This window comes from Camelus dromedarius, chromosome 16 (assembly GCF_036321535.1).
Source record: "Camelus dromedarius isolate mCamDro1 chromosome 16, mCamDro1.pat, whole genome shotgun sequence".
NCBI lineage: Eukaryota > Metazoa > Chordata > Mammalia > Artiodactyla > Camelidae > Camelus > Camelus dromedarius.
This window is the reverse complement of record NC_087451.1, coordinates 13,326,324-13,338,704: the sequence shown is the minus strand read 5'-3', so window position 1 is coordinate 13,338,704 and position 12,381 is coordinate 13,326,324. Positions and strand designations below refer to the sequence as shown.

The following is a 12,381-nucleotide window of genomic DNA, read 5'->3' as shown; positions in this document are numbered from 1 at the left end:
TTAGTTTCTCCTTTCCAATTCATATGTATGATTTGTTTTTATTATCTTTTTGTGTTGGGAAGGATTCCCAGTATACAATTGGAAGGGAAGTAATGATCGAAGACGTACTATTATTAGGTTAATGAGGGAGTTATGTTTAACGTTTTCTAGTCTGCTAAGACATTTTTTTTTACAAATCATGAATGTATTTTGAATGTTATCTAATGCTCTTCTGCATCTGTTGAAGAGAACATGTAGATTTTCCTCTTTAATCTCTTGATGTGATACTACTAGCTTGAAAATCATGGTTCTTGCTTTTTCTGCTTCTTACCCCCCAGGTGATTTGTGGAGCTATGATTTCTTCAGTGGTGAGTTTGTGGTGTCACCTGAACCAGACACAAGTGTCCACACTCTTGACCCCCAGAAGCACAAGTATATTATCTTGGGGAGTGATGGACTTTGGAATATGATTCCACCTCAAGATGCCATTTCAATGTGCCAGGACCAAGAGGAGAAAAAATACTTGATGGTGAGAAGAACTCAATTCAATTATTGCCTACACATTGTTCTGGTACTCTTGTCACAGGTCTTGAATATGAACTAAGGATGTTCACCTTGAATAGATTTTTGCATTTGCCCTTGCTCTGGAAGAAAGTAAAATGTAGACTCTTGCCGCTCATTAGAGGAATGAGACAGGAAATAGATAAATGAAACTAGGTAACAAAACACATAACCACTGACTTCATTATGAACAACCCTTGACTTCCTGGTCTGTGGAACCCTCGCCCATCCTTTTTTTTTTTTTTTTTTAATTGAGATGTAATTCATGTACCATAAAAATTTACCCCTTTTAAAATGTTCACTTCAGTGGTTTTAGGATATTCTCAAATTTGTATCACTGTCACCACTAATTCCAGGACATTTCATCATTGCCCCCCAGCAGGCCCCTAACCATTAGCAGTTATTTACTATGACCCCTGTTCCCCTGGCAACCACTAGTTTTTTTCCTTTATGTATTTGCCTGTTTGGGATATTTCACATAAATGAGATCATAGCGATATGTGGCCTTTTGTGTCTGACTTCTTTAACTTAAGCTTTCACTTAAGTTTTAAAAGTTCATTCATGTTGCTTGTATTGGTACTTTATTTCTTTTTATGGTTGAATAATTTTCCTTTGATGGATGTATAACATTTTATTTATTCATGCATTCATCAGCTGATGGATATTGAGTTGTTGCCACCTTTTGGCTGTTATGAATGACATTGCTCTTAACATTCATGTACAAGTTTTTGTGTGGACGTGTTTTCTGATCTCTCAGTATCTACAAGTGGAATTGCTGGGTCACGTGGCAACTGTCACCTGTATTTAGTCAATTGTAAATCTAGAAACAACCATCAGTGATAAAAACCTTTTCTTTTTTTCCCTGGCTTTCTTGAAAATTGATTTGCTCTTATTCTGAGCTATGACAAAGTAAGGAGATTTAGAAAAGTACAGTTTTGTTGAAGGCAAGAAAAGAGAAAGTTTTGGAGTAGTAGTCAGCAATGTCAAATTCTACAAAGAAGCAGAGGCGGATGGATGAAAACAGGGTGTTGGGCTTTACAGTCAGGATCTTTTAGTGACCGTTAAGGATGAAGAGTTTCAGTTGAAGTGATGAGGGCATGAGCCAGCAGATTGGAAGTGATGATGAAAGAGTACTTTGTAAGCCTAGGAAATAGATTTAGTGAGTGTTCAGGAAGGCAAGAGAATGTGCCATTGTTGGCTTTAAAAGTAGTGAGGGTCTTGTACTGTCGTACATTATGTATTACATAGTATACCTTATAGTATATTATAGTACATTGATATTTTGTACTTACAATACATAAATATATTTTATCACATTACATAAGGTAACATTAATTAAATTTTTATCATTTATAGTTCATGACACTTTTCTTTTTCAAACATTTCCACTCAGTTTTCATCATTCAATAATTTCTAGAGATACTTTTTAAGACATGTAGCTCTGTTTTCTGGAGCACATCATTTTCACTTGTTTCTTTGAAACTTAGCAATTATGGAATCCATGTAGGATGCTGTAAGTTTTATAACAAGCCACATTAATTTGCATAAGATCCTTTTTTTAAATTTTGTTTCTCTTTCTGTTGGTATGTATTTGATCTGTACACTGTAACCGCTTATTGTATTTATTTTTTTCTTCATGTGAGTAATATTAACCATTTATATGGGTAACAGCCATTTGTATTTCCTTGTCTCTGAATTGTGTTCATATCCTTTGACAATTTTTATTTTGGGATGGTCTTTGACTTGCAGAGTCTCTTACTTTTAGAAGGAAATTGACCTTTTGCAATGAGGTTTTTTTTGCCATGTGTGATTATTTCGTAATAACTTGATGTTTATCCTCTTTTAGATAACTTCTATATAACTTTTCCTAAGTTACAGTGAAAACCAAGTGTCTTCCTACCAAAAAGATAAAAATACAGATAAAATTTAGCCAGGATGAGGCTTTGTTTTATTATTTTAAAAAAATTTAAAGTAATACTATTTCAACATATTTAAGGGGGTTGTATATGTTTGAAATTTTGAAAATTTAATATTTATTTAGGCCATATTAAACACCTGATTTTTAATTCGATACAAACGTAGTGGCAACAAAGTCTGAGTTGATATCTTCCTTCTTGTTCTTTTACATACAGGGCGAGCATGGACAGTCTTGTGCCAAAATGCTTGTGAATCGAGCGCTAGGCCGCTGGAGGCAGCGTATGCTTCGAGCAGATAATACCAGTGCCATAGTCATCTGCATCTCTCCAGGAGTGGACGGTCAGGGGAATTTCACCAGTGAAGACGAGCTCTATCTGAACCTGACTGATAGTCCCTCCTACAATAGTCAAGAAGCCTGCGTGCTGACGCCTTCCCCATGTTCTACACCACCAGTCAAGGTACAGAGTTCTATCATATTTAAGTTATAATAGACAGAATTTCTTGGGTTAGTACTGCCTGAAAACAGTTTTCAGATTCTTTACATAATAGAATTTTGGACTTGAGCCACTACGTTCAGGGGAAGTGATAGATCTTTGTCATATAACTTATTGTCAGTGAATCATGAACACCTCGGTGCTAAACTGAATGCTGGCTGTAGAGCACCTAACAGAAAAGTGATTAGATGTGGCCCCTGAAGAATATTAGCAAGATTAATATTTGGAACTTGCTGATCCCCTTCTAATATGATGAACATTTGTAAGCATGTAGACGTTTGTGATGCACTTTCATATGTGATATTTCATTTGAACCTCATAACCCTGAAAGCTAAATAGTGCGGATGTTATTCCATTTTATAGATGAAAAGACTGAGAGAAGATTGAACCGGACCTTAGGATCTCAGACGTTACAACTGGTTGTCTATTAACATGGATAAGAAACATCATTCCTATTTCTTATCCCTGTTATTATTGAATGAATTTTAAGATTTGTTGTAAAATAAACAAATTTAAGTGATGCCATATTTCCCCTTTTCCGACTTCATCCCAGTTTTTTTCTACTAATAATTAGTAATATTGATAACTGCTTTGATATTCCTGGCCTTCTGAAAATGGGCTTTGAGACCATTAAAATGGGAAATACAACGGAATTTTATGTCATGTATTCAGGCAGCTTTTTAAGATGTTTAAAGCTATGCACTACAAAGAATTTAATTAATTTTGGGGTTTGTGTTCCTATACTTACTACTTGGAATTTTTCTATCACTGCTTCACTTTTTTTTTACTTCACACATATATGGCGACTTAAGTTTCCTCACGTGGACTCTTCATTTAGAAATTGACAAATATTTTATGCTTATTTTCTTAAATTCTTGTCTGAGATTTTTCTTTGAAAACCCTTGAAGAATAACGCAGATCAAAATCTTTTAAAGTCCCTCATTCTCCTTTGAGAGTTATAAAGGAGCACATGCTCATTTGAGAATTTGCCTGTTTTTGTATTTGTATTTATTCATGACTTTCATGTTCACTAATGTATTTATATTTGGAGAACTGACTTCAGGCAGAATAGAGAAGGAGGCGTTAAGGTGTAGGTAAGGATTTGCAGATTGGCATTAGTAAAATTGTACCAAAATTACACATAGAAATAATTTTTAAAACATTTTAAAATTCTGAGAAATAATGCTCTAATAATTATACTAAGATAAAGATGAGGAGATTTATGTATGTACTAATAACTTAAATGTAGGCATAGTTATTTGTTGACCATTTAGCCCCACCCAAATGTGAAAAAATATTTAGAGTCATTCAGAATAAGTAGTATTGTTGGCTCTGACCTAACAAGTAAATAAAGGAAAATTTCTGTTCAAGAAGTTGTGTTTTGTTTTTTTAATTAACTTAACCAGAGATACAAGTGTCTCTGACTTATTTCATTGTTATAATAATCCCATGTTAAGTAACATCTAGATAAATATAATGACGTTTTGGTTGATTTTGAATGACTTTTAAGACTTAACCCACATTTAGACTAGGCACTCGAGACTAGGTTTGTCTGTCTATAGACATGTCAACTTCTGTTTGAATCCTAAGCTAGAGCCATAGTCAGATCTTTGTTTGGGGACAGATAAAGTGGAAATACTTCCGTTTAAGTATTACTATGGCACACATTTCTTTCTCCATCCTTTCTTTAGGACAAAACTAAATTTAGCTTTTTTTTTTTTTTTTTTTAATAAGCCAAGAGCTAAAGGAAGGAAGAATGAGGAAGAGAGTTCTTTCAGATCAACAGTTTCAGTTGTGTTCTAGACACAATTTGTAATGAGTTGTTTACTCCTAGATTGTAAGATAGATGGAGCTCTCGAGGAAGTTGATCTCTGAGGTAGTAAAACTCTTAAAGTATGCATTTAGGAGGTAATATCTCTATATCACAAGTGTTCTATGAACTCATAAGAAAGTTTAACAATACAAATAGTAATTAATCTGGGATGAATCTGAGATGTCTAAGTAGTTGTCTGTGTTAACAGATGCAGTGTGTTTCCACAAAATGCCAGTAAAAAGAGAAGGAAAAGGAAAAGTTCAAAGTGGGGGAAAAAGTTAGCGCAGTAGTGTCAGAATAATAGTCTGTGAATTTAAAAAGACAGCACAACAGAAATTACAATAAATTGTGTTAACTCTGAAATCGTCCCATTGTTTTTCTTGGGAAGGGAATTCCATCTAATGTCTAACCTTGTTACATGAACTAGAGCAGTGTGTTCTATTCCTATAAGTGGCTTGATTAGTACCTTTTTTCTTGTGACTAGTTAGTGATGTGCTTATTTAATAGGAAGCCTTCTGCCTGCAGAATTTATCTGCTGCCTGGTCTTGTTGCAAATCCTTTTACTAAATTAAAGCAAGATGAACTTTCAGTCAGCAATTACTTATGACTAGATGGAGTTTTCTGTGATGGGTCAGAACATGCTTGTGACCAGGGCAGTAGGCACTGGGATCAACCTAATGCAGAGGGGATAAATTCACAGACAAGTTGCTGCTCATATTATTGAAAGCCGTATGTAGATATTCTAGAACAGTGGCTGTCCTGTTATCCTTTCTCAGCACTGGTACTTTGAAACAAGGTTGCTACCCAGCAACTAGTCAGTGTGTTAAAACAGATAAGAAGAGTTGGGCTTTCAGTAAACCATGCAGTGTAAAACAGACAGACAAACCAGTGACCCCAGAAAGAAAGAGTATATTCTTAGTTAAAAAAAAAAAAAAAGGAGCAAGCTCTGGAGCAGTACCAAATTAGGAACCCTAGGGTTTCTCATTTTCAGTCTCCATTGGACCTAAAGGCAGTTTATTTTTTTCAGTAAAGCATGTTCCAACTTGTGGTTGGATTGAAATGCTTTTAGGTTGGTTCAATTTCCCTTTTTCTTTTTAATTCTAGAAATAGTAAAGGAAACTTTTTTTTTATGAATATACTTTTTTGTATAAGTGCTTTTTTGAAAGGCATTTATTCCTGGGGGATTTTATGTCAGAGAGAGGCCAGATAATATATCTTTGTTTATCATTTACAAAAGGGTTGACTTGGGCTTTTCAGAATATATTAAATATTTTAATAAATTTGATTTGATTGAGAGAGGGAATGATTGAGGGAAATGTTACACACTTGGTGAAGAGATAGTATTTATGCTTAAACTCTGTCCTTGAGAAAGTATTTAAAAAATGATTTTATAAAATATTATAGTGGAAGAGTTGGATTTGGTAGGAAGAATGTTCTTACCTGTCTGGAGATGAAAGGATACTCTGAATATATTTAGATCTAGAACACTACATCTAAAGGTGTGGTGTATATCCTAACCACCCGTGAAGCTTTTAAAAAACAATACCTGGAAATTTCTGTATGATTTTCATTATTATGTCTTTGAAAGTTGTCCCAGCCGTACTCAGTGGATTCCCATATGTCCTACTTTTCTCAAATCACAGAACAGTGTTTAGTGTTTGGGAGATGGGTGCCAAGCAGCAATATGAGTTTCTGTTTTGATATAGTTGCTTTAATATTGCACTTCACATTTCCCACACTACTAAATATTCAGAAATTAGAATATAGAGGGGGTAGGGTATAGCTCAGTGGTAGAGCACAACTATGCATGCACGAGGTCATGGATTCAATCCCCAGTACCTCTGTTAAATAAAAAATAATAATAAATAAGTAAACCTAATTACCTCCCCCACCAAAAGAAATTAGAATATAGAAAGTAGGAAATAAGTCAGAAAAATAAACAAATTTGTCACTTACTCTAATGAAGCCCCTTTATCTCCCCAGCAATTAAGCTGAATTCTAGGATAAAATATTTATTGGTTTACCCTCTTGTTTTTCAGTCACTGGAGGAGGACCCGTGGCCAAGGCTGAACTCTAAGGACCACATACCTACTCTTGTTCGTAGTAATGCCTTCTCAGAGAATTATTTAGAAGTACCAGCTGAGATAGCTCGAGGGAATGTCCAGGCTGCAGTCATACCCTCAAAAGATCCAGAGCCACTTGAAGAAAATTGCACCAAAGCCCTGACTTTAAGAACACATGATTCTTTGAATAATAGCTTGTCAGTTGGCCTGGTGCCTACCAATTCAACAAACGCCATCATGGACCAAAAAAATTTAAAGATGTCGACCCCAGGTCAAATGAAAGCCCAAGAAGTTGAAAGAACCCCTCCAGCAAACTTCAAAAGGACACTAGAAGAATCCAACTCTGGCCCTCTTATGAAGAAGCATAGACGAAATGGTTTAAGTCGAAATAGCGGTGCTCAGCCGGCAAGCCTTCCCACAACCTCACAGCGAAAGAACTCTGTTAAACTTACCATGCGACGCAGGCTTAGGGGCCAGAAGAAAATTGGAAATCCTTTACTTCACCAGCACAGAAAAACTGTTTGTGTTTGCTGAAATATGTTTGGAAAAAAAATTTTTTTTCCAAATACAAGAGGGCTTTTTGCATTTGGTGCCGAAGTTGAACTTTTTTTAAAGGGACAAAATAAAAATAGTATACAGTTTGACTTTTTGGAATTTACCAGTTTTATCCTGGCCTGTACTTGCTTGTATTATAAATGTGAATTCTGTAGATGTTAGGGTATAAGCTGCTGTAAAATGTGTGTAAATTTGTATCCTTCACACAGACTCAGACTCTCACTCTGATACACAGTAAATGTAACAACAGGGCTAAAGGTTTTTAAAAAAAAAATGAAAAGAATCTATTAGATTTTAGAAATACATTTAAACTTTTAAAAATGCTTCTTAAGAAATTTGTATAAGTCACTTGCAATGAAAACTACACAACTTTTTAAAGTAAATTATTAAGTGAACTGGAAAAGTGATGTATTTTCATAGTGACCTGTGTTCCTCTTAATGTTTCTTAGAGACAACTAGTGTCTTTTGAAAATTATTTTTTATTTCTAATTTCATAATCCAGAACTAAATTTTTCATAGAAGTGTTGAGCCATGCAAAAGTAGCCAGATGTTAGTCTTCTTATCCTAATTAAAATGCTATGCAGGATCTCTTACTTCATTCAGTAACATTTTTTCTAAAACATTAATCATCAGACTTGCTCACTAAATCTTTGGAGTGGAAGAAGGTGCATTTGCCTAAAATGACACCCTTCTCGGTCATCCCAGACCCTCAGTGGCATTAGTAGATCCTAAGATAGTTACTCTCTTCTAGTGTTTGCATAAAGTATGTGACGTTTTTCTTGCTATTTCAATAACAGATGGTGCTGCTAATTCCCCACATTTCTTAAATTATTTTATATATCGTACAGTTTTCATTGATTATATGGATACATGTTTGTTCATCTAATAAATCAGTGAACTGTTACTAACGTTGCTGGATTTTTGTTGTTGGTTTGTTTCAATGCTATATGTTAACTTTCTGTTTATTCCTTGATCATGCTTTAGAGTAACAACTTAAAATACATGTAATACTCATTTTTTTTCACTTTTGACTTTTTAATTTAGAGTACATTGAAATATCCAGCAATAAGAATATGGTTGAGTCAGTTATGGCTTAGAAGAATTTGATGAAATAGTATGTAGTGATTAAAAATGAATAAAACTATGTTCTTTGCTAATGTAGAAAAAACTGAAAGGGACTAATACCAAAATACAAAATACTAAATGTGTCATTTAGGTGTGCTGAACTGTTCTACAAAGAACCTTTTATAGTTTATTAATTTAGGACAGATGCTAAAGGAGACATTGAAGAGTTAATTCATGCATTCAACGCTGATCATGCACCCACAGCATGCTAGGAACTGCCTCTTGGAAGCACACTGTTTTCCATAAGAGTATTAATTGGGAACCAGTGGTCCAGGTGAAATGTTAATTGTAGCTAATTTTTCAAAAGTAAAGAGTTTGTTTTTCAGATCTTTCCAAGATAACATAGCAAGTAGCATACACTTCTGAAGTCAATTTTTTGTGAAGGAATTTTCCATCTTTATTTTTCAAATTAGTTTTTTAATATAAAATGTCATAGCATTAATTCTTTTCTGGATCACATTTTTGGTGTAATAGAGTTCAGTTCCATACCATACTAGTAGCTGTCTAATACTGGAAACGTTCTTGGTTTGAAACATTTAACTGAAAATGCTAATATTAGCTCTTCTTCTGTATGTGTTCCTAGGGCTGTGTTTAGGCCTATTTAAGGAGTTGACGATGCTATGCAATTCCAAATAATGTTTTAATGTTTCTGCTATTTTTATTACATTTTATTTGCCTATAGTGTATAGATCAGTAGTATGATGCATGATGGAAAATTCATGATGTATAGAATGGCACCTCAGTCCCCACGGTAGCCCACAATTCCCCTCCTTTTTATGTGTGTGTTTTCAGTGACAATCTATGTATAGACATGCAACTATACATGTTTCTTAATTTTATATCTTGAAGAATTTTCCATATCAGTACATTACAGAGCCTCCTCATTCTTTATTTTTAAAATTTATTTTATTCTATTTTATATGTTTTGTTCTTTTATTTGGGGGGGGGAGGTAATCAGGTTTATTTATTTTTTAATTTATTTAATGGAGGTACTGGGGATTGAACCCAGGACCTTGTGCATGTTAAACACACGCTCTACCACTGAGCTGTACACTCCCCCTCCTCATTCTTTGGAATTCTACTCTGGAAAGAAGTTATTTAACTATGCCGCTACTTAACCATGTCCACTGAAAGGAAAACAAACATTTCTTCCTTTATTCACATTCATAATACTTAACGATGCCAGATGTGTGGGCTTTCCTACACCAAAAAATTCTCCAGTTTTCTGCAGACACCAACTGAGTGTCCTACAATTCAGCTGTCTGACACTTACCCATCTGGAACTACCATCTGATCCCACAAGTTAAGGGCTCAGTCTCACTTCAGACTCTAGTTGCAAGTCCCAGATTTCACGTACTCTTCTGACTGGCTGACTATACATCAGGGTTCCCACAGTCATCACCTCAGGTTTGATAATTCGCTAGAATGGCTCATAGAACTCAGGGAAACACGTTGACTGCTTTATTATATGTAATAGAGGATATAGATGAACAGCTAGATGGAGAGACATTAGGGAAGTCCAGAAGGGTCCCATGTGCAGGAGCTTCTGTCCCAATGGATTTGGGTTGCACCACCCTCCCAGCATATGAGTATGTCCACCAGCCTAGAAGCTCTCCAAGCCTCATAGTTCAGGGAGTTCTATGTAGGCGTGTTCAATCATTAACTCAGTCTCTAGCCTCTTCACCTCCCAGGAGGATGGTGGTGTGAGGTGGTGAAATTTCCAAGCTTTTTATCATGGCTTGTTTTCTTGTTGACCAGCCCCAACCTGAAGCTTATCCAGGAGCCCACAAAGAGTTGTCTCATTAAATTAACAAAAGATTCCTCTATCAGGAAATTCCAAGGGATTTAGGGGCTCTATGTTAGGAACCTGGGTCTGATAACCAAAGACAAAAGATACTCCTAGCACTTTTTACCACCTAGGTTTTAGGATCCCCAGCCAGGAGCTTCGGACAAAGACCAAAATACGTATTTCTTACATCACTATCATGTGAACACACCGGTTCTTTTAGATATTTTGTAGAACAGATAATTATTGATTTACCTTATGCCTCAAAAGACTTAAAATAGGTATTAATTACATACTGCTGCACTGTAACATCTCAAAAATTTGCAGCTTAAAGCAACAAATATTATCCCCACAGTTAGAGTGTCTGGAATCTGGGAATGGCTTAGCTAGGTTACAGTCTCCTGTGGTTGTGATGCAGGAAAATGGATGTGGGGCTTGAGGAGGGCCGTGTCCCAGGTCTCAGTTGAGCCCCTGGGACGGGCCCCGCCAAGTGTGGGTCTTTGGTTTCGCGCAGGAAAGAATTCAAGTGCGAGCCACCATTGAGTAAAGGTAGATTTATTTAGAGAGATACATACTGCATAGAGTGTAAGGCAAGAGAAAGGCAAGGAAAGAGATGTGGGAATTGGGTGCTCAGGTTAAAGTAAAAGTAGGTACACACTCCATAGACAGAGTGCGGGCCGTCTCCAAAGAGGAGGGAGCGAAAAAGGGCGCTAAGCATGGTGGTGTCAGTTTTTATGGGCTCTGTAGCTTCACACGCCTGCAGGTGGGACCATTCCAGCTGCCCTGGGGAAGGGGCTGAGATTACCAGGAATTGGGCCACCACCCATTCTTTGGCCCTTTGCCCCTTTGCAGTTAACCTTGGGACTGTCATGGTGCCTGCGGGCATGTTATTTATCACGCTGTTACAATGAGCATATAATGAAGCTCAAGGTCTACTAGAAGTTAAACCTCTTAATCCTCAAGGCCAACTAGGAGTTGAATCTTCCACCATTTTGGTGTTAAATTGCTGTCATTCCTTGAGTGTCTGTGCCCTGCCCCATTCCCTCCTATCTCATTTGCAGTCAAGACAACAATTAGGGCTACAGGTATCTGAAGGCTTCAGTAGGGCTGGAGGATCTGCTGCTCACAATGATCACCTATCTCTTGGTCGGAGGCCTCAGTTCCTTGCCACATGTGCCCCTCCATAGCGTGTCTCACAATATTCCCCCAGAGCAAACAATACCAGAAAAGAACAGGGCAGAAGCCACGTATCTTCCGTAGCCTAACCTCAAAGCTCTCACGTCATCAATTCACAGACCAAACCTGGATACAGTGTGGCAAGTACACAGGACGTAAATACTAGGAGGTGGGCATCATTCAGGGCCATCCTGGACACAGTCCATCACAATGTAGAAGTTAAAAGCATAAATATGCAAAATGTAGGAGTTTTAGCATTGCTCTCATAAACTGTGCACTAGGTTTGTTTTGGTAACATTAATGAATAGTGTTATTTTAATTATCTTCCAGATACCTGTAAGATTCCTCTAGTGAAGTGAAGCATTTTAGTGTATTTTTTCCCCTAAATATACAATGTCACTAAGTAAAGCTGAAAACCTAAATTTATTTTTAATTTTTCCAATGTTTTCCAATTAAAAATTTTTTTTAATTCATTTTTCTTTCTGTTGTTGTTGTTGTTGTTGTTGTTGTTAATGGAGGTACTGGGGATTGCACCCAGACCTCATGCATGCCAAGTACGCACTCTACCACTGAGCTATACCCCCTACCCCTCAAAACCTAACTTTTAATCTTTGAGGCAAAATATTTTGGCAGTATGAATGGTTGCATTAGGGATTACAGGATACAAACTTCTATAATCTACTTAAAATCAATATTTTACCACTTAAAGTGGGATGTAGAAAACTTACACTGTATTACCTTCTCTTTATGTTATAGTTATATGGCTATATACTATCAGCCCTCTGTATCGGTGGATTCTGCATCCACGAATCCAACCAACTGTGGATCAAAACGTTTTTTTTTTTAATTCCAGAAAGTTAAAAAAAGCAAAATTTGAATTTGCTGTACGCAAGCAACTGCTTACATAGCATT

At 36.2% G+C, this 12,381-nt stretch overlaps 1 protein-coding gene and 1 non-coding gene across 3 annotated transcripts in view; one reads left to right on the top strand and one right to left on the bottom strand.

The window, feature by feature from the left end:
- The window catches only part of PPM1D (protein phosphatase, Mg2+/Mn2+ dependent 1D), a 47,081-nt gene extending 38,787 nt beyond the window's left edge, over nt 1-8,294 (top strand). The window contains exons 4-7 of one of the 2 annotated variants that reach the window (XR_010384440.1): nt 318-508; nt 2,673-2,915; nt 3,315-4,045; nt 6,804-6,935. Coding sequence is in view for 1 of the 2 variants with exons in the window: in XM_010990460.3 (XP_010988762.3) it covers nt 318-508; nt 2,673-2,915; nt 6,804-7,361 (992 nt within the window). In the remaining variant the exon portion in view is untranslated. Of the gene's footprint in view, nt 1-317; nt 509-2,672; nt 2,916-3,314; nt 4,046-6,803 lie in introns of both variants that reach the window. The other variant, XM_010990460.3, reaches the window with a different exon arrangement.
- A 1,197-nt stretch (nt 8,295-9,491) lies between these two features.
- Nucleotides 9,492-9,565, bottom strand: TRNAV-AAC (transfer RNA valine (anticodon AAC)). Its single transcript has one exon. It is a non-coding gene; the product is annotated as a tRNA-Val (tRNA).
- Between the last annotated feature and the right edge of the window lie 2,816 nt (nt 9,566-12,381).